Below are 26,250 nucleotides of genomic sequence, written 5' to 3' on the forward strand. Positions count from 1 at the left end.
CACACACACACACCTTTGGTTAACTATGGTTATTTCTGGGGGTTGTTTTTCTATTTTGGGAGTGGATATTTTACAGTGATTTTGTATTTTTTAAAGAAATATTATACTTACTAAAAAGTACATGTAATTTATATTTACTGCTTAAAGAACAATGATAAAATCATCCCTGTACCCTACCATTCAGTTTATAAAGTAGAAAATTATCTCTGACTTCACCAAGATAGCAGAGTAGGAGATCCCCAGCCCCCATCCCTCCACAAAAATCAATAATTAGACAGCTATCCACAAACAAAAACAGCTCTGGGAGAGCTCTGGAATCCACCTGAGAAGCTTCAGCAACCTAGTGGAACAAAAAATCCTGAGAATAACCACACAAAAAGAGAAGGAAGAACGTTTCCTTTCACTCCATCATCCTATCCCCCAAGGCTGCACTCCTGGCACCAAGGAAAACTCCCCAGCTGGAAAGAGTTTGCCTCACAGGGAGAGGAAGAGTGGGGTGAATGACCAGCTTCCCCAGCCTTTTGGAGTATTACATGAAGGACCCACTTCAGTCACCACCACCAGAGACCAGCAAACCTGAGACATGACCCATAAAGATGGGTGGGAACGAGGAAGAAGAGCACGGGCTCCAGTGTCAGATACACAGTGAAAGAAGCCACTGCTCCCAGTGACATGTCCTACGGATGAAAACAGCAGCTTTCACTACTGAAGAAACCAAGGGCCAGCACAGCCACCACAGATGTCACTGGGTTTTTGCCCCCCAGTATTCATGTTTGCTGACACCAGCCACCTGAGTCCCTCCCTGCTCCCCTGTCCCTCCCACCCCAGCAAAAGCCCAGGATCCTCTGTGGCTGCATGCGTACCAGATGCCAGCCCAGAGTCCCCCCAGCTGACCTTGCTGCTGTGTGTGCTCTCTGGGCTAACCCCTCCAGCTGTGTAGCTGCACACTGCTTATCTGACCTCCACTGCCATGTGTGCACCTGTGACCAGGTCTTACAGCCATGGAAGTGCATGCTGATACCCAAGGCCTCCACAGCTGCTTGTGGTCCTGGATCTAGCCCTGTCTCCTATCACTGGCCTGTACCACTGTGCTCACCTGCAGCTAGCTGCTCCAGCTATATACCACATGCTACCAGCCTGACTCCTGATGCCAGGCTCCACTGCTGGCACCAGAGGTCAGAACCAGAAGCCAGCAGCCTCACAGCTTCCAGTGCACTGAAGTTGGCCTTAGTCCTTACTGCTTGCCCTGCCTCCCACCAGTGTGTGTGTGTGTGTTTGCAACTGGCCCCTGCCACCACACAGCTACCTGCAGCTGGCTTCCTAAACCCGAGTGTGTGCACACCACTGGCTCCAGCCACTACTGCTGCCTGCCTTGGTGCCTAACGTCTGAACTGGGAGTCACCACTGAAAACCCCAAAAGCCCTTGTGGCCTCTGAAGACATCCTTCCCCCTGCAGCATTCACCAAAGACCATGCAGTTGAGAGGGTGCCTACTCTTACCGTTCAACATATTACTGGAATTCCTAGCCAGAGCAATTAGGCAAGGAAAAGAAATAAAAGGCATCCAAATTGGAAGGGAAGAAGTAAAATAGGCTGTTTGCTGATGGTATGATCTTGTTCCCAGAAAAAATTTTAAACTCCACCGAAAAATTGTTAGACCTTATAAACAAATTTAGTAAAGTTTCAGGATACAAAATCAACATACAAAAAATCAGTTGCATTTCTGTACACTAAAAATGACCTACTGGAAAAAAGAAATAATCCCATTTATAATAGCATTAAAAACAGTAAAAAAAAATGTTAGAAATAAATTTAACTGTGGAAGTGAATGTTCTATACAAGATATTAATGAAAGAAATTGAAGAAGACACAAATAAATGGAAAGATAGCCCATGTTCAGAGATTGGAAGAGTTAATATTGTTAAAATGTTCATACTACCCAAAGCCATCTATGGATTCAGAGTAATCTTTATAAAAATTCCAATAGTATCTTTCACAGAAACAGAAAAACAATCCTAATTTTCATATGGAACCACAGAAGACCCCGAATAACCAAAGCAATTCTTGAGAAAGAACAAAGCTGGAGGCATCATACGTCCTGATTTAAAACTATATTACAAAGCTATAGCAATCAGAACAGTATGATATTGGCATAAGAGCAGACACACAGATCAATGGAACAGAATAGAAAAGCCCAGAAATAAACCCACACATATCTGGTCAACTAATATTTGACAAGGAAGCCAAGAATACTCAATGGGGAAAGGATAGTCTCTTCAATAAATGGCTTTAGGAAAACTAAATATCCACATGCAAAAGCATGAATTTGAGCCCTTATCTTACATCACCAAAAATTAACTGAAAATGGATTAAAGACTGAAATGTAGGACTTGCGACCGTAAAATTCCTAGAAGAAAACATAGGGGAAAAGCTCCTTTCAGAAGAGTTGTATTACTTTACACTTAAACCAGACATATATGTGAATACTTCATTATTTTTTTCATCTACTTCATATTTTAATTTGTTGCACTTAATTTTGAATGTATACATATATAGGTACATACCAATCGTAGTTGATAGTATATAAAATTCCCATGGAGTAGCACTTAGGGAAAAAACTCTTTGCCCGCATAACATTATGCGTTAAGATAACCCTTAATGGGAACTGATCTAATTTCTACCTATAAAATAAAATTTTGCTGGCATTAGGGAATATTTATTACTCAATGGAAAAGCCACAGTATTTCATCAGTGTACTCAACTTACATAACGCGCAATTTGTGGAGTTATGTGGAATGAATTTGGAAAAGGATTTATGCTCAAATATTACTTTTTTTTCCTTTAACTTTATTTATTTACTTTTTATTATCACAGTTTGGCACAGAGAATACATTTATTCAATTCTTTCCTGCTGGAAAGACCATTAATTTTTTGGCTTTCTCTTGTAAAGAGACCTAGGAATGACAGTATGAGGAAGGAATTAGGAATCAAGGAAGGTTATTAAACATGTCCGTGGCCTCTGGATTTCCATGCACTCCATAGACAGAGCGATTTACACAGGAATTAGTTTCGATTGCTCAAATCTAATATTACCAGATAAGTCGCTAATACAGTTTTGCCTGGAGAGAATCCCTTATCTTTACCTTTTTCTTTATCTCTTTGATAGTGTGAATGTGGCCAGGCACATTGTAGCCATAGAAGAAACCATTTCCACCCTCTGTTTGCTTCTGTTCCTCAGCCTTCAATAACCTCAGATTTCCCCATCCTGAAGAACCCCTTGCTCGCCCCTCCTGTCTCTCTCAGAACAGTGCTGTGTAGTGGAGCCTTCACTCTCATCTTCCCTCTGACTTACTCCAGCCTGCCTGGTCTCTGCATTCAGCATCACTGAACTCCTGCCTTAAAGGTCACTGATGACATCCTAATGACCAAATCAAATGGCCATTTTCTTTTCTTTTCATTTTTAAATAAGAATTGTATATATTTCACGTGTACAACATGATGATTTGATATACATCTACATAATGATTACTGCAGTTTAGCTAATTAACATGTCTTCTCACATAGCTACTTTTTGTGTGTTGGAGGAGAGCACACGAAATCTACTCTTAGCAAATTTCCAGTATGTAGTACAGTATTAGTAACTATAGTCATCATACTGCCTTTTTACCTTTTAAGTATTTCCTTAATACTTAGAACAAAATGGCATATGACCCAAGTGTTGCCATTTTGTTTTTGTAACATCTCCCATGCCAACTTCCCCAAAGGATCATGTGTTTAGAACCTCTTTATGATTCAGTCTCATTGGTGTTTTTGTAATGGAAATCCTTAGGATAGGACCTATGACAAAGCAATCTTTATACCAGCTTATAAGCTCTAACTAGTAGTAGTATAGTAAGCCTTCAAAAATCATATCCTATCATAATGAAAATGTTTCCTTGTCATTTGGGTGACATCAGTGATTGATTTCTAAATGAGGAAATATTTCTAAAATGGTCCCCTAGACCAATTTGTATTTGAGTTGAGTGGTAGCCATAATAATCATTTATGTCTCCCTCCTTTTCATTCCTTCCTCTCTCCCTTCTTTCCTCTCACCACACAACTTCCTCTTGTCCAGATTTTCGGTTGTTTCCATATTTTATTTATAAATACAGGAACTGGAGGAGAGATCTTGAGTCATGCTCTGCTCTTAGTTAATAGGAATCATTTTCCTGTATTTTATGGCATAAAAACTGGATGCTTAAAGAAACTCTCCTCTTCAGTGCAAAATGTTCTGTCAGAGCCGGAAAAAAAGCATTGATTAGTGATGACTCCAAACCATAAACTTTTACTGTAGCAATTTTGCTACTCCTTTTGAGTTTATAATTTTTAATTCCCGAGATTTTCTTTAGTCTTATCTTAAAAGAAACTTGTAATTTGTTGGTCGTAATCCTAAAGAATATAATTTTATGCTGTAAGATAAACACATATATTTACATGAAAGTAAGCTGTTCTCTCAACTAATGTGCCCAGATAGTCTATGGAGGCAGATATATTTTGGATACACATGCATTTATGAATACACACACACACACACACCTCAGAGAAATTGTCTCCAGTAATTTTGAATAGCCTACCTCATTGCTACTGAACCTTTTAGTGACCCAGAATTTAAGTTTAAATAGTCATTAAAATATATCTGCAGTTCTCTTTCAAAAAAAGACTTGATTTATGTTAGAACCAATTTAGCTTTTAACAATATATTTAAATGGCATTATTTGGTGGAATTTTAAATTTTTCTATAAGAAGACTTGGAAACACATTAAGGCAGTTTAAAAATATTTATTCCTTCAAAAAAGTATCAAAGTATAAGTATTAATCTTATATTTATCACCCATACATTTTTTTTCTGTTTTGTATTAGAATCAAACTGATTGGAAGCGATTTCCAGAAGTTTCTTAATTCAGTCCTTGTTTTCCAAGTGTGTTCTAATTAAGCTGTTGTCAGAAAAATGGTTACCTAATTTTTGAAAAATGCTAAAGCAGAAAAGCTTTTCATATCTGTTCTCAGTAACTCGGTCTTTAACTTCCCTAATAGATAAAGAAATTATTATGGTTGTATTATAGCTTTGTAGCTATAATTTTATGTATTTTTGATTAGCAACATAGTGAAAAGTAGAAAAAGTTCTATTTTAGAAGATAATTTTTCACATATCCTGTGAGCATTGACATCTTTTTTGTTTCTTGGCAAAGCATTCTCTGTAGTCTTTCCTCAAAGTCCTTTTTAAAATAACCATTTTCATGTTGATGCTTTTAGGTCCAGTTTCAGCTCAGGTCCTGGAACCTGCCCTGCTCAGACTGTGAGAGTATGTATTCTATAACATAGTAATAGCTTACTGATATTCTTTTATGTAGTTTTTCTTATCAAATTCCAGGTGATGTCTTTACTGAAATTATAGTCATTTGGAATGCAAGACTCCTCTTGGATATCTGATTCAGTGATGATTTATTTTAAATAATTTCCATTACATTAAAAATTTTTTCATGTTGTATGTAAACTTTTCATTTCTCATTTTTCTTTAACACCTAAGTCAAATAAAACTGATTAGAACATAGTGATATAAACATGACCATGAGCAATGCTTGGGAAATACTACAGATACTTATTATGTATATGAGTGTGTGTGTGTGGATGGATGTTTAGCACTTTCTTTTGACTTCAGTTTATATTATATGTTTAACAGTCTATGTACTTTTTCTGGAAAGTGAAATACCATTTCCGGTTGGGGGGAAGTAAACTCATTTTATTAAACAGTAGGATGTTTGTGAAAAAAATAATTATTAGCTATATTCTGCTCTTTTAATATCTGGCAATCACAAAGATATTAGGATTCAAGAAAACCCAGCAAAGGTTACAGACTTTCTGAAACCTTAGAGATGTGATGTCTCTAATAATCATTAGGTGTGTTGAACATGTTATTTAGAGTACCTTGTAAAATATTTTTCCTCTAATTGAAATCCATTGCTACTACTTGGGTGGTTGACAGAGATTCTACAGTGACCAAAACATTTGTCTGGTCTTTACTTATAGATGGAGACTATTTATTTTGGCAAATATTTGTTTATTTTCCTTGTTCTGCAAGAATAACAAGGAAAATATGCCCTTGATCATCTTGGTCTTGTAACAAACCAGTGATGGTCCCAGCCTCCATTTTATGAATTTAGTGGTTCAACCCTTTGACTGAAGACCTATTCATAGGGTTTGTGGGAGTTTATGATTAAAGGGAAGAGTGTAACACTGACTCCTTCCTCCTTTCCTCCCTCTAAGGAGATCACATTTATTATACCACAAAGGTGATGAGAGAAAGTATAGCATAATGGATAAGAGTGTAAGCTTTGGGACGAGACTGCGTTCAAATCCAAACTCTATCACTTACTGGCTGTGCCATCTTAGGTCACCTTACCTCTCTGATCTTCTGGTTCTTCTTCTGCAAAGTGGTACCAAAGAGAGTATCTATTTCATAGGAATATTTTTAGTATGAAATGAGTTGACATATGTAAAACACTTAGTGCCTGGCACACAGCTAACAGCAGCAGCATGAAGATGATGATGATTTAATAACATGGAGGAAACTCATAGTTAGCATCTTTCTGAAAGAAGGAAAAAGACTTGTAATATGCTTCCTTCTTTCTGTGATACAACCAATAACATTTTATTTTATTTATTTATTTATTTTGCGGTACTCGGGCCTCTCACTGTTGTGGCCTCTCCCATTGCAGAGCACAGGCTCCGGACACGCAGGCTCAGCGGCCATGGCTCACGGGCCCAGCCGCTCTGCGGCATGTGGGATCCTCCTGGACGGGGGCACAAACCTGTGTCCCCTGCATTAGTATGCGGACTCTCAACCACTGTGCCACCAGGGAAGCCCAACCAATAACATTTTAATACCTCTGGTATTTGCGTCACCTGGTCTAAGGGGTCCTTCTTTTGTTTTTCCAATTTTTGAAGTGCCAGATCTGTATCCTAGTAAGGCAGAAACTCCAAATTTGATGATAATTTTTTTCAAGTATAGTCTTGTTTTCTGTCCAACTCTTTAGAATTTCTGCAAACCAAGTAGATTGTTTTTCAAACCAGAATCTGTTGAGTGAATTGAGAGATTCTTTAGAGTAAAGCAAGTTTGTGGAATATAACCACAGGAGAAATGAATCTGCTGTAACATGGGTGACCTACAACATGAGTGACCTAGCTTGAACAAAAAGATAAGGGACCCTTTCTTCATGTGTACATTCCTCTCAACACAGGCAGCTTGATCTCTGCTGCCTTCTCAGGGCATCACCACAAAGAGAACCTAGGGAAGGGAGTCCAGGCACAAAGAGGCTTGCTTTGTTTCACAGTTCGGAAGCTACCTGTCAGCTCAGTTGGGAAGGAGGAAGCCATTCATCTTGAAGGGATGCCTAGCACTCCTTTCTTTATCCTGTTTCAAAGTCCTTTCTCTCTCCTGCCCACACCCTTTTCAGCACAGCTTTATGCTCTCAACTTGCATGTATCTTAACTTTGCACTGAATCATGTCTGAAGCTTAGCAAAAAAAATCTGGATTTTCCCTCCTGAAGGTTTCATTCAGGAGTCAGTGTAGGGCTAGGAAACCTATATTTAAAAAAAGAAAAAAAACTCCCTGGAGGATTGTACTATCTCTGGCCCATAAACTAGCTTTTGGAACCACAGGTCTAAACTTCTTCCAACTCTCAGCTGAAAAAGAAACATCCTGTGTCATCTTCCCTTGAGTTCTACCACGGGCGCACTGTTGATACTGAGTTGCGCTAAATGTGTTGCTTGACCCCAGGAAACTGAGGCTTTGAACGCCTTTCACCCAAGGAATAATTAATATGAGAAATAGAGTTGTAGGCTAGTCCCACTGGGGAGCTAATATGGCCCAAGAGCACCCTAATGTGCTGGGGGACTGGGTGGGGATCTTGATGCCTCCAACCTAGTATTTACTGATTAATTTGTTTGTTCAGCAGCCATTTAAATGATTATGAGATCAAAGAAGTTTTGCTGGGCACAAGGGATCCAAAGAGTATAGTGGAAAGAGTGCAGGTTTTAGAATCTGCCAGATGTTGGTTTGAATCACTGCCGAGCTATGTGATCCTGAGCTGTTTACTTAACTTCTCTAAACCTATTTCCTCATCGGCAAAGTGAAAATAATGCTTACCTTGCGGGCTGTCACAAGGATTAGAAATAATACACACGAGGCACCTCATCTGGTGCTAGAATTGATTTAACATGTACGTGCCAGGTATAGTATCTGAAACTTGACACACATTTTCTTTATCCTTTACAGCAATGCTGAGGTGGGTACCACTGATATTATTAGTTCAGAAATAAGAAAACTACGCCTTAGAAAAAGTAACTGATCCAAGATCACTAGCTTCTGAGAGGCAGAGCTCTGCTTTGAATCTATGACTGTCTGACCCCCAAACCCATATTCTTAACCATGTATCCTGGATGCCTGCCTAGTCCAGTGTCATGTGACTCACCCACCCCTCCAGGCTAGACCTGGGAGTGACCTATCCATGGACTGGCCAGGCACCCATGACTCTGTAGTTTAACTGAGGGGGAGTAAGGCATGTTGAGTTCTTCTCTTGGGAATATGCAATTAAGGCAAAAGAGATTGAGGCCGTTATAAGAGGGAGGTAAGCTGGAAGGTCATGGGTTTATTCAGGGCCAGGGCTGCCTTCATAAACCATGTGTAAGCTGGAGTTGAGGGCAGAAGCCATGTAGAGTCCAGGAAGAACAAGAGAGTTTGCTCGATGATGGATGACAAAGACCCTATGGTTTTGGTTCCTGACCACATTCAGCGTTCAGATCTAGCCCAGACATCTTTGCTCTAGCTCACCATATTAACTGAGATAAATTTGAGTGAATATCTGTAACTTAATTTTTAGGAAGCCTCTAACCAGTACTCTGTGGCACATATTGGCATTACATTGTAGCTATTTGTAATTATTCACAAACTAGTAGCCGTGAAATATAAGCACACATAAAATTGCAATAAAAGGTGGTAAGTTTTTTAGTTAGGGAGGTTCAAAGTGCTACAGGGGCACAGAGGAGGGGATGCAGTTATGGAGGCTGGAACATGCATCCCCTCATGTCACCCTGTGTTGACTGTCCTCATGTAAGGCCTGCCACTTAGGTAAGCCGTAGGCTAGACTGATAACCGATGCTGTGACGTAGCTACCATGTAGAAACCATTATTTACGTTCTTATTGCTCGTAAGTATGTCTTCAAGTTCCAAACTGTGTTGAATCTAAATTAAATAAATGCTTGCCGTTTCATTTCTTGGACTTTTTTTTTTTTTCATTTAGTTAATGGTTATCGATTGAAGCCCAAGATGAAGGGATTAAATCATCTTATTCAAATGGAGTTATCTTAAAAGGTACCTTCCGCTATAGTATGAAGTCAGCTTTGGAGCAACTTGGAATTCTTCTCTGGTTATCCCATCACTCCTAATCAAATGAAATCAGTATTGTTTTCTCTGCAAAACCTGATTTTTTTTCTGACTTAATTTAAGAGTGGCAAATGAGCCTGATTGTTTTCTGCAAACTTTATTTATTTTGAGTACATTCAGGGTGCATAGCTGCATGACATCCTAGCAGAACGGTTTGAATGCTTCAATTTTTTGATGATGTTCAGTTACATGAGAATGTGTATGAAGCACTTACAGTGCATGGTCCATAGCAGGAATGTCCACCAATCCACTTACCCCATCAAGAAATTTTATAGATTGCATCTTGATAAAAGGTAAGGAAAAGAATAAGCAATGAATCAATGCAGTGTATATTTAAAGAAAGTCTCTAAGTTACAGATAAGTTGTCATGTATGCCGTATTAACAGTTCATAATGGGTTTTCAGTTATGATGAGGCCATGGGTTTTTCTCATAGAACTCTGTCAGAGTAATATTAGCCGTCTTCTGATACTCTTCTTTCTTGAAAAATAACTCTATTGCTGTGTTCTTATCCAGGAACTTTTGTTTCTTTTTTGTTTTGTTTTTTTTTTTTCTTTTGCCGTATGCGGGCCTCTCACTGTTGTGGCCTCTCCCGTTGCGGAGCACAGGCTCAGCGGCCAGGGCTCACAGGCCCAGCCGCTCTGCGGCATGTGGGATCTTCCCGGACCGGGGCACGAACCCGTGTCCCCTGCATCGGCAGGCGGACTCTCAACCACTGCGCCACCAGGGAAGCCCCAGGGACTTTTAAAGCTGTAAAATTATATAAGAGAGAAATATTGAGACCTGGCTGCAAGTCCAGCTCTGCTGCTAATTAGCTGTAGGAACTTGGATAGGTCACTCGGATTTCTCTGTGCCTGGCTTGCTTTATTTCTAAAGCATTTAGCAGAGTTGGACTAGAGCAGAGGGTAGTAATGTCGGGTATACTTGCTGTCTCTCCACCCTCCCCAACATGGTCCACTGCCTAAGGCTGGGAAGCCAACGTGATCAGAAGCCTTGCTCAGGAGTCATCACCTAACAATCAGCTTTTGTACTTGATATTAAATCTCTGCGCACTCCCTACACCAGAAGATAATGACGATCATTTTTAGATTTACAACTCTATTCTTTTTTTTTTTTTTTTTTCTTCTGCGGTGTGCGGGCCTCTCACTGTTGTGGCCTCTCCCGTTGCGGAGCACAGGCTCCGGAAGCGCAGGCTCAGCGGCCATGGCTCACGGGCCCAGCTGCTCCACGGCACGTGGGATCTTCCCGGACCGGGGCACGAACCGTGTCCCCTGCATCGGCAGGCGGACTCTCAACCACTGCGCCACCAGGGAAGCCCTACAACTCTATTCTTATAGATAAGAGACCTAAGAGAAAAGGACCTGTTCTTTGCAGGTAGTTTATGTTAACTTTCCCCGTAAGAAAATGGGAACCTGGGTTTGTGAATAATGCTTTTTTCCCCTAAATCACTGTTTGAATAGATTCCATCTTTATTTTCTTTTCTCTTAGCCTCCTTTCCCTTCAAACATCTTTTTAATAGAGATGTAATTACATTTTTCCTCGTGCAGCATTTGGATCTTGCTACCTATTCTTAGTCCACCACAGAGCTTACCATTGGCTAAAAAGAAAAAAAGGTGACCTTCACTTGGGGTTCAAAGAAAGTATTTAAGAAGTTAGAGCCTAAAAGCTCCCCTGTATATATATTTTTAACCAGAGATACTCTTACAGTAAAAGTGAATTATTGCCCCCTTGTGGTAGAGTTATATATATTTTTTTTCACACAAATGAAATTTTGGACAGGATGATTTTAGTTTTCACTACTCTGAAACTCTTTGTCCTTGACAGTGAACCTAAAGTAGTCATGAAAAGAACTCGAGACATTTTTGAAAGCACCTCTTTTTGTTTATTCTCACCTATCTTAAACTCCATGGAATCTTGTCTAAACTGATTTTTTTTCTTTCCTGTTTGAGGTACCAGATTTCTAAGAACTTAAGTTAAACAAATCAACTGGAGTGATCAATGTTGTATGGAACAAACCTAGACATTATTTAGGTTACTTTTCTGTGGTCTCTACTGCTTCAAATGGGTTGGTAAGGGCCTCGTAATAGAAGTTGTATCTTAGACCCGAAGAACAATCATTTTCTCCAGAGCTATACAATGAGGAAATTTTGAAACACCATGTGCAAGAAATCTTAGTGGTGATACACTTAATTCATAAAGGTTCAGGTCATCCTCAGGATTCGCTTTTCTCTTCCATTTTCATCAAGTTGAACAATGCAACAAGATTTTTTAAACCAAATGGGACTTCCTTTCAGCAAAATAGGCAACAGACCTCATGCCTACTAAAATGTCTTTGAGTAGAGGCCTCGAAGAGAAAGGAAGCCATTTTTGTACTCTTCTTTTTGCAACAAAAAATATGGTAAAATTTTACAGATAAAAGAACAGTAACACACAGTCAGAATCGGCTAACTGAATCACAGCTTACAAATTAGTATAAATCCGCATAGGTAGTAAGTATTCTGAATTCTGAATGATTTTCATGTTTGTATGTTTAGAGAAGCCCATTTTGTCAGTTGTCACTCTCCACCAATAGCCTTGTAAGATGAACAAGCCAACTGGTAAGCTATCTCCAGATTGTGTATAGATTTTGAAAGCACATGCTTTTTTTTTTATATATAAAGATGAAATGACTAAGTGACCACTTGGAAGTTTCAAGTTACGACTTGAAATTCAAGATGTCCAGTAAAGTTTCCTTAGTAGATGGCTTGTTATTTTTCAACACTATGACATTTATTGGTTTTGTCTCTAGATTATTTTTTTCTCAAAGAAAATTTGATCACAGTCATCAAACAACTATTGAACAATTTACCAGTCCTTTAAAAAGACAACGATCTCTCTCTGAGAAATGTTTTTAGTAGAGTGTATTTTTGAAAAACCAGATAGATGTTACTTAAAATGCCAATTAAGGAACTCTGTACTGTAAAGGAGCCAAATAGGTTCATTGGCTTTGCTCGTTCTAGCTCACTGTCTCTGACTCTCCAACTGATGTAAATAAATAACCATCAATATGTTGTTCTGAACCATTACGAACAGTGGAAAGATTTTTATCTTGGACGATGTAGAATATAGAGGGGTAGATCCCAGTCATGCTCATCATATCTGCCTACTTGGACACCTTTCTAGATACAAGAAGCTTTGTGAGCCAACATCCATTCTTAATGTCTAAAATATTTAGGTTAGTAGTTCTTAAACTTTCATGTGTTAGATGCAATTGTGATTGATCCCTCCACTAAAGAACCTGCTTACCACCACAGTAGGAATGCTTTCGAATTACAGGCTTTTTCTTGTACCCATTTATGACAAGTTTTAGGGACAAGTAATAGTAGTACTCTTGGGAATTTAACTGTCATGGCCTTAAAATACAAAATACTTCCATTCATAGCTGAAAAGAAACTATGATTTCTGTAATCATAAAAAGAGGTCATAAAAAATTGTAGTCGGACATTTAGGTAATTTACAATTGTTCCAGAATTATAGTAAACATCTCTATGCAGAAATCTCTGTTCAACTTTAGGTTATTTTCCTAGGATAGATTCCTAAATCTGAGTCAAAAGTTAGGAATATTTTTAATGTTTTTGTATACATTGCCAGATGGCTTTTCAAAAAGGCTGTATCAATTTTATATTCTCATAATGCATCCTGATGCTGTCTTACCATTTTCTCACTAGCTTTTTACATATTTTTACTTTTAAGAATCTTTGCAGTGGCAACTCATCTTAGTTGGAGGTTTTAATTATGAGATTTGATTCTTTAAATATATTTATTCGCTATTTTATTTCCTTTATGAATTGTATTTAGGTCTTTTGTCTCTTTTTTGAGCCTTTAAAGTATTTTAGGAATCAGCTGGCATTTTTCCAGAGAATTATCAATCACTCTTAAATAAATAAATCTCTATTGCTACTCATTCTTGGGCAAACTAAAGTTGCTCATACGAGAAAAAGAAATAACCCAGTTACTATTTATTGTCTACAGCTCAGTCCTTGTGGCTTTAGATGTGGAAGCAACCGTATGTTTCACCTCCAGCACATCCTCTGAAGTATGACAAGATTCACTGAGTTAGTAGTTACAGACTTCTTGTCCTCAGTTTTAGCTGCTTTGAAGGATGACTGGAGGTGATTCCCAAGTCTCCATGGTGAATTTCATAAATACAGTGAGGCCCAGGTTTCAAGTCAGCATCACAGACTTACCATTAAAATTTAGTAAAAATTGGTGCTCGTTTCAGGTGATTAGCCTTGTCATCATAGTTGTGGCTATAACAGTGGTAACTATAGTTAATTACATTTGCATGAGGTAGCTTACTTTGCTCAGTTTTGTGTGTACGTGTTTGTGTATGTATATATAGAGAGAAGCTTTTATCTTTTTCCACAGTCACAGCTACTGAGTTTATTCTTCAATTTTCTTTCATTGTATTTACCATTAGGAAGTCTTTCGCAAAGCACTTAGTAATCATAATGCAAACCCTAGACAGCCTTTGTACCTTACTGATGTATGTACAATAACCATTGCTCCAATGATAAAAAGACTCTTACCTAAATCTAATGAGAGGAAAAATCATTTGAAGACCTTCCTTGAATTGGGGAGCTTATGAAAGAATGAAATTCATGTCCGGCTGGCAGTGGAGTCAGTATTTTCACAGCTTCATGTAATTTGTAAGTCTGCCTGATATCTTGGTTCAAAATAATCTGTCCTATTCCTGATTCTCAGAGCAGCAATCTACAGCTGGACGTTACAAGTATTTCCATAAGGGACTGTTCACCTTTTCCTGTAGAAGAGTTGATAGGTTATCCTGTTGGACCATTTCCACATGTGTGCAAGTCAATGTCATTATGTTGGTTAGAGTGTGGCTTTGATGGCATCTTTCTAACTGTGTTCATTTTGATAATAACCTTGTCTCGCTAGTGATGGTTTACATACCTTTTCATCCTAGGAACACAACTTTTTCACACGATGCCTCATGACTTTCTAGTGAAAGATAATTGTAGCATCTTCATCCTGTAAATGTAGAAACAGAGTCACAACCACAATGTATTACCAGACATCTCAGTTACAAGACTGCCTACCTGCCAGGTTTCCTTCCTCTCAGAGAGGACCGTTCTCTATTAAACCACATTGTTTTCCTTAAAAACTGTTATGTCTGGGCCAGTCATCTTCTTGCATTCATATAACAGTGCTGTAAAGATTTGCTCTGTAGATCAGATTCTGTCTGATCTTGAAGAGATTCCCCCAATAGTAATTTAAGGCCACTGCATTCTTCAAGTACTCAGGACAATGATAGGAAGAATTTTTCATTGGGGTTGGACAGAGCTGAAGGCTGACAATCTCCTCATAAAACTCAAACCTTTTCTGCTCATCCTGGGCAGTATATTTGCCGAGTCTTCTCTTGTGAACTGAGAAGTAAGAAAGTTAAGTCCGTGGGTTGAATTACTCTTTGGGTGACTGGCATCATATTTGCCCTTAAAGGCTCAGGGTGAATGTACTTGATAATGTGGAACAATCTGAAACTACACAAGTCATTCTCTGAGTCTAAGTTCATAGTCACAGATGTAAAGAAGTTAAGTGGAAACAAATTAGCACACTTGTAGGTCCAATATAACTTATTTTCAAATATATAGATAAGAATAGGGATATATATTTCTGTTAGCCTTAATCTTACCAATTCCTTATATTTGAAAATCTTAGTAGAGTGCAGAAGAAAATGTGTGCAAGACCCTTTTCATACTCTATGTTAGATTATGTTTTGATATTTTACTACTTTGAGTTGGCTTGAAGTCCAAACAACCTACTATGGACCACAAAATATTTTCAGGTAATTTAGAACTATCCATGGTCAAGTCTTGGCTAATCGTCTTAAGCCTACGTGACACGTGGCTGACCAAAAACAAAACTAAGCAGTGAACAAATAGCACAGAGATGTCATTTAAAAGAGATATCTGAGGAAAAATTTTAGGGTTGTAATAAGGTCTCCCAAAACATCTCTAGTTGGAACCCGTACCATAAAACTTATCGCCAATGGGATAATCATATAATCCATAAAATAAGTTTTCAGAAGCATTTCTGAATTTTTTGTCCCAGTGTGAACTGCTTTATGCAAATATTGAGGAACATCTATTACACAATGTTCTATCAGCTAGCAAACACAAAAACTACTTGACATTGACAATTACATCAGAATAATATATTGATATTAGGTAAACGACATGAAATTAACCTTTGAAAATGAGAGTTTGCAGTCACTTAGCATAGATTTGCTGTTAGTGAAGGAGTACACATCTAACATTCAACTACATAATTTATACAAAGAATTGAAATGGTGATTGGGAAAGGTTTTCTTTATATTCAGTATATTTTTATCTTAACAAAACACATTTTAAAATCTAGGAATGTTTGCATTATTTTTTCATTTAATTTTATTTTGTTTCTAAAAGAAACTCCAGCCTTTAAATAAATGAAACACAAACTGAATTTTTACATGGTAGTCAGCAATGATTTTTTTTAACTAAGGATTTTTTGGTTGTTTTTTGAGAGAAAATATAGGACTAAGAAAACCTTCCTCATAAAACTTTATAAGTGAAACTTCTTTTTAAATATGCTATTTTATGTTAAGTATTTCATCTCTCTGTCCTTATTAGGTGTGTCTCATCATTAGAAACAGTGTTACTAAATAGTTGTAACTTTACAGTTTCTTTGACTAATGATGCCTTGGACTAAAGTTTCATTGGGTAGGATTAACTACGTTTTAAGTTGGCAAAATGCCATTATAACATAATGCCAGAATTTAATGAGAAACAGAAGTTAACTTCAAGGACCTTCATAATTTAATATGAGGCATGCTTATAGTCTTATTATTTTACTGTAGTGTCCTATTAAAAATAAGCTATTCTTTTTTATCTTTGTTCTTGTGATAAAAAGTTGAACTCAGCAAAGTTTTACTTATTGAATCTAGGGTCTTACGAGTAAGACTTTTCCATCCTCAAACAAGACAGACCCTTTCCGATCAGAAAGAGCAGAAATGAGAACCATCTCCCTTACTTAAAAATCTCATGGCGTCCTTTAATCTCCTGTGACTCTGGTTTCCTGTGGCTCAAATCTATCTTCCTAACCTGTGGTCTATTTCTTTTCCATGTCTTATATCAGCCACTTCTCCACTGCCTGGATTGAAAAGCTGACCAGCTATATCCCTGTAATGAAAGGATCTTGGGAATATTGAGTTTCTTACGTGTGGGAAGGATGGAGAGCATGGATTAGAACGGAATGTTCTATTTGTGGTACTGATGACTGCAGTGTCCAATAGCTATACCTCACAGGAGGAGAAAGCTTAAGTTTTGTGGAACTACATGATAAAATAGGAAGTAGGGACTGGTAGAGGAGGAAGAAGAGCTGACTGGAGAATTCTTTCTAGTCTGTGAGGAAGAACCTTCCTGTCCTGAAGGTGTACAGCACCAAACTTCTAATGCAGATGAACTTTCAAGCTCTTTTCTGTTCTAAAAATCCCATGATTCCTATATGCTTAGAACCCAAAGGACCTAAAGCAAATGCCTGTATTCCTTATTCTTTTTTCTCACAGTCCTACGTAGACACACTTGCAAAGAAATGCTGAGACCTTATAAAGACTGGAAACCATACCACAAGATGGAAAAAGTAAAATACAGCAGAGGCAAAGGGAAAACTGCATCCCAAAACTCCTGATGGAGGAAAACCTCAACTATTTAGCTGTGGTCTGTGCTTCCTAGTGGCTACGGCAAAGAGGGAAATAGGATAACAGGGTGTGATTTTCTGGTAGTAAAACACACACCTATCAGCTCTTCAGAAATAAGCAAGCATTTTTCTTGCTCTCAATAAGACCAACTTGCCTAGGAGGTTTGTATAAGAAGCCATAAGCCACATAAAAATGATGTCCTCATGAATTTTTATAGAAAAATAAAGTACTCCACATATGTCATTTCATTTATTGGCCTTTGGCGAACACTGAGGGAATAATGTTAAAAGCTAGACGTTTTCTTCTCCCGTGGGGGCAGGGAGAGGGGCGTTTGAAACTTCTGGTATATTTACTGTAGATAGATGCTTATTTTCTTTTGACCCACTGACATATGGAGCAGTAGAAAGATGTAAAGATGTCTAGTAAAGGGTAGCATTGTTAAAAGGAGGAGGGGATAAATGGAATTTTTGTGGCAGAATGATATTTGCAAGACTGATCAGGCCGCTGGGAGGTTTTTAAATATGCCAGTTCCCTGTAACAGGAAGATCAGTCTCTGTTTGAGACAGCATATCCAATTTAGTAAATTATTATTATTCCGTCAAAATTAATGTGAACAATTTTCTCTTTGAGGCTGCTTTTTCCATAGGTGATGTTTTCCAGATGGGCTTTGTATAAAACTCTTAATGTTTTGTGTTTTCTTTCCTAGAGAAAGAGCCTTTTCTGACATGTCTTCATTTCTTTCTCTTCCCCCCTGTTGTAGGGAAGAGAGCGCCAAAGGCAAAGGAGAGAAAGAACAAGAAGAAGAAGAAGCTGATAGAAAGAGCCCAGGAGCAACACAGCGTCTTCCTAGCTACAGACAGAGCTAACCAGTAAAATAAAAGACACAGGGTGGTGTTTTTTTGTTTTTTGTTTGTTTGTTTGTTTTTTGGTTGGGGGTTGTTTTTGCAAAAGTGTACAAAGCTACTCTCCGCTCCCGGACACTGGTGGGTTGCATTTGCGCTGCTCGGACCAGTACCTGTTCCCAGTCACATTGTGAGAGGAGGAGCCACGAGCGTGGTCTCTGTGTTATTTATGCTTTGATTTGCATCTGGAGACTGTGAAGGCGGGAGCTTGCGACCTGCAGCAGTGGCAGCAGGAGTAAGTGTACAGCATGGGACTCAGCTCCCTGTGTGCCCAGAGAGAGCCACCCCTGGTCCCACAGAGGGGCAGGAGGTGTGAGGCTGCAGACCCCCCACTGGAGAATTGACTTGTGCATATTTATGGAAAGACAGCGCTTGGCAGGCAAAGTGCTATTTCGCTTGTGACCTTTATTTCTCATATTGCATTTTCAAGGATCAAGGTATGTGGATATCTGCTTAGTGTTACCACACGTGGTTCCCAACATCTGTTACCTTCCAACTCTTGTGCACGGAGACTGCTTTTAGCTGGGGTTCCACTGCAGGAATTCCCGTTCAGTTTCACAGCAGCTTGGATGTGTACATACTCTGCTGGGGCTACATATAAACCTCTTATTTACTGTATTTATGCTTTCTTCTGTGCAACAAGTCATACCTGATTAATATTATGTCACTTTGTTTCTAGTGGTTCCTAACCATTGTCTGGTAAATGACTGTTCTAGTTTTGCGAATTGATGAATGTTTTTCTGCCCCTTGAAACTTAACTTTTCTTTTCTTTGTGGGCTTATTTCTCATTGTAAGGATAGGATAAGCTAGTTTGTACATAGGGTCAAATGACCCCTGTCAGAGAATTTGAATATCAATAGACCTTCCCTACTCCTGACCCCAGCTAAAGCTTGAGGCCTCTGGCAGTCAGAAGCCAAAACTCCCTTTGAGTCTAAGATGTGATGACTTTATGAAACACAACTGAAAACATGAGGAATTACATGCAGTCACTTGTAGTACTCATCATGAAGTTTCACAGGTCAGCTAGAGAAATTTTCAAACTTTTAATTGCAAACTTCAATATGTATAGTTTCCATTTAAAGCAGTTCCTGACTTGCAATGACAGAGCATCTACCAATATTCTTAGGTCAGTGTAGAAATTACCATCTTATGAGACCATGCGTAGAACTGGAGGAGAAACATAATTCCTACAACTGCTGGTCAGATCTTAACAGGAATCCTTTGAACCAGAATTTCTTTCTTATCCAAGACAGAGAGGAACACTGTGCAGACTTCCCAGGTGACTTTCAGAGCAGTTGTTTCAAAAACATCACTGTCCACTTGGGGGAATCAGTTCTTAGAGGGTTTTGAATCGGCTTCTTCCGAAAGCATCACTATCTTCCTGGATGATCCAGAAGAAAATTAGAACAAAAAGGAATGGCTGCAGAACAAAGCAAGGTAAAGCCTTTTTCTCACCTTGCATTTGCTAAACTACCTCTTCTGTATTTTTAACTTTTGAGTCAAAAGCATCTTACCAATAAATATGAATGTCAAGTACGTCATTATGAAAATACTATTGCTATGAGATAATAAGCCATATATGAATGTTGTATACAACTTTAGGGTTTGCATTTAATCCTAAAGTGTTCACCTCCTTTCACGTCTATTTACACTATATTCCTATTTACTAAGTGGGGAGGGGGCTTCTTTATATAGTGCTTCATCGTTAATAAGTCAATACCTGTTCTGTTTCTGGGATGTTCTTTTAGTGCATTAAAAAAAATCAAAATTATTCTTGTGGAGATATTCTTTTCTTTAGAGATATATTTAGGGGAAAAACAATATTTAACAACTGTACCCCCAAATATTGGTCCTTAAAAAAAAAGCAGACAAATTTTTAAAACCTATGTTTGTAACTACATGTAGGACACTAACTAGTTTAGCTATAACTTGCACTGCAGCAGAGTGATTAAGAGTGGGGATTTTAGAGCCACGCTACCTGAGGTCTAGTCTGGACTCTGAGGGTAGCCTGGGGCAAATTATTTCATCTCCCCAGATCTCAGTTTCCTAATCTGTAAAATGGAGGCAACAGTATTACCTACGTCGTAGGGCTATGTCTTAAAGACTAAGTAAAATATGTGTAGGGCTGTGTCTTAAGGATTCAGTTAGGTAAAATGCATAAAGTACGGTCAGCACAGCATGGTATAAACTAAGCAATGCACAAGTTGTTACCTGTTACTCTTGTTGCCTCTGTCCTTAGCTATTTATTTCAAAAATAATTCTCCCTACCAACAAAATAGAATATATTTATGAAATCATCACTTCCCTTCAACCTATTTTTTTTATGTCTGGATATTACTTGCTCAGACTTTTACTCTTATGGGAATTGATTAAAGCTACCTGATTTCTAAGCCTTTACTTATAAGCAAATACAGACCAACAGAGAGAGACATACTATAGAGCAATTTACAGCTTCATGGTAGTTACACAAAGATCTCGTGGTTTTCCACAAATGGCTATACCATTCCTATACTTCATACAATGTATGTAAGTAGAACATATGAAACTGGTTTTCTTAGTATTTTCGGGTAGCCTAGCATCTGTAAAAGTAAAATATGGGACTACAACTTTCTCAATTAAGGAGCTTGAGTGGTATTCTGATAGGGATTACATTGAATTGTAGATTGCCTACAATCTACAATTGTAGGTAGTACTGTCATTGTAATCATATTAATTCTTCTAATCTAAGAAAATAGTATATCTTTCCATCTGTGTTATCTTCAATTTCTTTCATCAGTGTCTTATAATTTTCTGAGTATGGGCCTTTTGCCTCCTTAGATAGGTTTATTCCTTTGTATTTTATTCTTTTTGGTGTGATGGTAAATGGGATTTTTCCCTTAATTTCTCTTTCTGATAGTTTGTTGTTACTGTACAGAAATGCAATAGATTTCTGTATATAAATTTTGTACCCTGAAACATTACTGAATTCATTGATGAGCTCTAGTAGTTTTTTGGTGGCATCTTTAGGATTTTTTATGTATAGTATCATGTCATCTGCAAACAATAACCGTTTTTACTTCTTCACTTCCAATCCCTATCAATCAAAATACCAATGGCATTTTTCACAGAACTAGAACAAATTTTAAAATTTGTATGGAAACACAAAAGACACCAAATAGGCAGAACAAACTTGAGAAAGAAGAACAGAGCTGGAGGAATCACACTTTCTGACTTCAGACTATACTACAAAGCTACAGTAATCAAAACAGTATGATACTGGCACAAAAACAGACACAAAGATCGACGGAACAGAATAGAGAGCTCAGAAACAAACCCACACAGTTAGTTATGGTCAATCTACGACAAAGGAGGCAAGAATATACAATGGAGAAAAGACAGCCTCTTCAAAAATGGTGCTGGGAAAACTGGACAGCTACATGTAGAAGAATGAAATTAGAACATTCTCTAACACCATATACAAAAATTTTTTAAATTGGATTAAGGACCTAAACTTAAGACCAGAAACCATAAAACTCTTAGAGGAAAACATAGGCAGAACGCTCTTTGACATAAATTACAGCAATGTTTTTTTTGGATCTGTCTCCTAAAGCAAAGGAAATAAAAGCAAAAATAAACAAATGGGACCTAATTAAACTTAAAAGCTTTTGCATAGCAAAGGAAACGATTGACAAAATGAAAAGGCGACCTACTGAACAGGAGAAAATATTTGCAAATTATATGACTGATAAAGGGTTAATATCCAACATATATAAATAACCCATACAACTCAACATCATAAAAACAAACAACCCAATTTTTAAAATGGGCAGAAGACTTTATATGAATAGACATTTTTCCAAAGAGGAAATGCAGATGGCCAACAGGCACATAAAAAGATGATACTCAAGGTCAGTAATCACCAAGGAAATGCAAATCAAAAGCACAATGAGATATCACCTCACACCTGTCAGAATGGCTATCATCAAAAAGAATACAAATAAATGTTGGCAAGGATGTGGAGAAAAGGGAACCCTCGTGCACTCTTTGTGGGAATGTCAATTAGTACAGCCAGTATAGACGTTTCTCAAAAAACTAAAAATAGAGCTACCATATCACCCAGCAATGCCACTCCTGGATATATACCTGAAAAAAATCCCCACTAATTCAAAAAGATACATGCACCCCAACGTTCATAGCAGCATTATTTATAATTACCAAGATATGGAAGTAACTTAAGTGTCCATCAACAGATGAGTGGATAAAGAAGATGCGGTACATATATATCTACAATGGAATATTACTTGGCCATAAAAAAGAATGAAAATTTTGCTATTTGTAGCAAGATGGATGGACTTGGAGGGTATCATACTAAGTGAACTAAGTCAGACAAAGAAAGATGAATACTGTATGATATAATTTACATGTGGAATCTAAAAAATACAACAACAAACTAGTGAACATAACAAAAAAGAAGCAGACTTACAGATATAGAGAACAAACTAGTGGTTACAGTGGGGAGAGGGAAGAGAGAAGGGGCATAATAGGGGTGGGAGATTAAGAGGTAAAAACTGTTATGTATAAAATAAGCTACCAGGATATATTGTACAACACAGGCAATATTGCCAATATTTTATAATAACTATAAATGGAGTATAACCTTTAAAACTTGTGAATCACTATATTGTACACCTGTAACTTGTATAATATGGTGCATCAACTATACTTCAATAAAAAACCTTAAGTGGGGGTGGGTGAAGTGGGTGAAGGGGGTCAAAAGAGCAAACTTCTAGTTATAAAATAAGTCTTGGGGATGTAATGTACAGCATGGTGACTGTAGTTAATAATATGTATGGCATAATTGAAAGTTGTTAGAAGAGTAAATCATAAATATCCTCGTCACAAGAGAAAAAAAAGTTTGACAGATTAGCACTTAGAAAAAGCCAATTTTATGAATATGTCTTTGTTCTTTTTCAAGATGCTAATATCAGTCACTGTAAACATGAAATTTTCATGTCTTGCTAGAGACATTTGGAGAAGAGTTAACACTCAGCCTCAAGTGTGTAATTTATATATAAAGGTAATGTATGATTCTTTCAACAACTACATCTTTTTTTGCTTCAGAGGGGAGCTGTGAGTAGGAGAGAATGATACTTCTGTTCATTTTAGAGAAATCTGTGCATGGTGGATACACTTGATAACACCACGTTAGAAAAAGCAGAATTAGTAACCTTGCACATGTTGACCAACCATATTATCTTCCCTCTTCTTTCCAAAGGGATAACCATTCCATTTCTACTCTTGATCCCACCCCCTCTTTTGTGAGATCTTCAGTATCCACTCCTTTGATCGCTTCAGCCCTTCCTCTCCTTCCAACTTAAGGTATTCTTTCTTTCAAGGTCTTTATCATCCAGTATCCTGAAAAAGTAGCTTACATTCATTGATGTCTTCAGCCTCCTCCTATTCTCATTTATCTTAACTCATTTAAGTTAATTGTTCTGACAAACGTAGCAATACATTTCCTTTGCTAAACAGAAAGGAAAATATTTGCCTCAGTCCTTTAATGTGTTCTATCTGCTATTTCCACCAAGTTTGACTCCACTGGGCCCTTTCCTTGAGGAATTTTGTTTCTCATTTGGCTTCTGTGACATTCCTAACCTGGGTTTCTACTTCTCTGGCTACTCCTTTTCAGTCTTCAAGTTCTTTCTTGACTTAAATAAAAAATATTGATATTTCAGGGGTAAACCCACTGCTTAACACTTTGGGTTTAATCTTTCCATCTCCTCACTCCACCTGGGAAATCTAACCTTATGGCTTCAACTACCAACTGTAGTTTTTGACTTATAAGCCTGTATCTCTGTCTCCAGGTCTTTGTTAACTATTTCCAAGCCTCTACTAAATATCTTGATCAGGGGGCCCCATACTTAGGCTCAGCGTGTCTAAAACTGTATCTATTACTGTATCAGTCAGGGGCCAGTCAAGGGAAAAACCAGTCTAGGTATTTCAAACAGGAAATTTAACTTAATTGGGAATTGGTTATACAGGTGATGAATGAGATGAGAAGCTAAAATTGGGGTGGCAAGACAACCAGGAGATTAGCAACAGCAGAAAGCCACTACCAAGAGGGGTAACAGGAAGAGCTGGAGTTCCCAGAATCCAGAAGGCAAAGCCACCCAGCTAGAGCTAGAATCATAGCTGAGGCTAGAGGTAGGGCCACTGAGGACGCTGGAACCAAAGACAGAAAGCTTGTATAGCAGGAGGTGAAATCTCGGAAAAGATTCCAGTCGCCAGGAGAAATGCTGCCGAAGGCAAAGTGAGAAAGGGAGAAATACTCTGGCTTCTCCCTACTGCCAAATTCCAGTCTTCCACCAGCATCTGCCATTGCCCAAACTTGCTTGGAAACCAGGGGCCCTCGGTAATGTAGTTCTCTGTGATGCTACAGCATAATCACTGGTTTGCCCCCCGACAATTCCTCTTCCTGCCTTCTCCATTTAGTAATTAATATTTTTACCTACCTAGTTGGTTAAGCTAAGACCCTGTATTCATCATTTACTACCATCGTTCCATACATCTAATCTGTTACTAGATTCTAGTGAGTCTACCTCAGACGCATCTCTTGAATTTCTCCTTACCTCTTCACCTTCTTTGTCTTAAACCTGTTTGGTTCTCTTTGTCTCTCTTCTGAACTGTTCCATTATTATCCTAAATATTCTTGCCCCAGCTTCACTCACTTCAACTTTTCATTTATGTTTCTACCATTTATTTTTCTATTAATATATTTGTCCTATTCTCATTTAAACATCATCCTACCCTTGTAGAATGAAATATTAAAAATTTTCATGTGGAATACAGTGCCCTTTTAACTTTCTTCTTATGTATTTTGTGGGGATTATGAAAAGACTGAATGGACTGGGATGATCATTATTGTAAAATTTTCAAGGATTCCTTTACGGTTAACTTGGACATGCTCTCCATATTTGTTGATACCCCTTGAATCATGAAGGCAGAGATAGATGTAAGGGCAACTATGGCTTTGAAAGTAGATGGTAAACATATTAAATCTGATTAAGAGGTTAAACAGTCTGAAAAATATGTCAAAGATTTAGATAGATTCTCTTATTAATCTATGATGAATCATTAAAGCAAACTGCCATGCACTACTTTCCCCCAGCATTAGAACACATTGCTAATCACTGCTGAACTAAACACAAGTCTCAGAATCCGTCCCAATAAAGGTGTTCCAAGGAAACACTACCAATAGGTTGGAGTTGACAGGGGAACTATAATCTTTAGGAGTTAAACCTTTTTGATTCCCAGGTCAATTTAAAGCCCTAGATGGTGACAATGTGTTCTCTCAGAAATACTCTTTGTGTATTCCATGCAGAATTTTTCAAACCTTCCCACTAAAGTGCCCTTAAAGACAGAGAAAAGTGAATTTACAACTCCAGGATTTTAACCTGAAGCAGGCTTACTTCAAATTTGAAGTGTCTTTAGTACCCTAATTTTAATATAAAAATTATTCATGCAACAAAAAATTTTAATACAAAAAAGTCATGCAAATTGTGCATTCTACTCAGTAAAATGGCTCTTTTTAAATATAAATCTACTCCCCCGGCCTTCAGCATCCCCCCAGAAACCTGGAGTGAAATCATGTTCCAAGAAGATGTTTCATGCTTATTTGGTCCTGTGGCTTCACATACTCCTTGGCACATAGTCACTTATACTTGGAGAAATGCATATCCCCCTTTAAGAAGCTCAGCAGTGGTCCTCTGGTGATGTTCTGAAGTTCTCTAATGGCCTAACCAGCTCATTCCTCCTTGGGCTTTATAACCTCAGCTTCCATGGCAGCATGCTGTCTGAGTGCACATCCAACGTGAATTTAATTCTCCTCTACTGGCTCCCTTTCTCCCTCCTAGTTTAGTTATAAAACTCAGCCTTCTTCACTAGGTCTGTTTTGGAGAAGAGCGGTTATCAGACTTTTTCTGTTAAGGGCCAGAGAGTAAATCTTTTAGGCTTTACAAGCCACATGTCTCAGTCACAACTACTCAACCTCGTACTATTGCAGCACAAAAGCAGCCATAAGACAGTATGTAAACAAATGGCTGTAACTAAATTGCAATAAAATTTTATGTACAGACACTTAAATGTGCATTTCAGT

General features: G+C 38.0%; 1 protein-coding gene across 3 annotated transcripts in view; it reads left to right on the forward strand.

The window, feature by feature from the left end:
• Nucleotides 1-19,887, forward strand: part of RSPO2 (R-spondin 2) — a 158,026-nt gene extending 138,139 nt beyond the window's left edge. For 2 of the 3 annotated variants that reach the window (XM_024756327.1, XM_024756330.1), the window contains one exon: nt 17,975-18,087. In XM_024756327.1, the coding sequence (XP_024612095.1) occupies nt 17,975-18,087 (113 nt within the window). Of the gene's footprint in view, nt 1-17,974 lie in introns of all 3 variants that reach the window. The other variant, XM_024756328.1, reaches the window with a different exon arrangement.
• Nucleotides 19,888-26,250: the final 6,363 nt, after the last annotated feature.

Source organism: Neophocaena asiaeorientalis, unplaced genomic scaffold (genome assembly GCF_003031525.2).
Source record: "Neophocaena asiaeorientalis asiaeorientalis breed wild unplaced genomic scaffold, Neophocaena_asiaeorientalis_V1.1 scaffold496, whole genome shotgun sequence".
Lineage (NCBI taxonomy): Eukaryota > Metazoa > Chordata > Mammalia > Artiodactyla > Phocoenidae > Neophocaena > Neophocaena asiaeorientalis.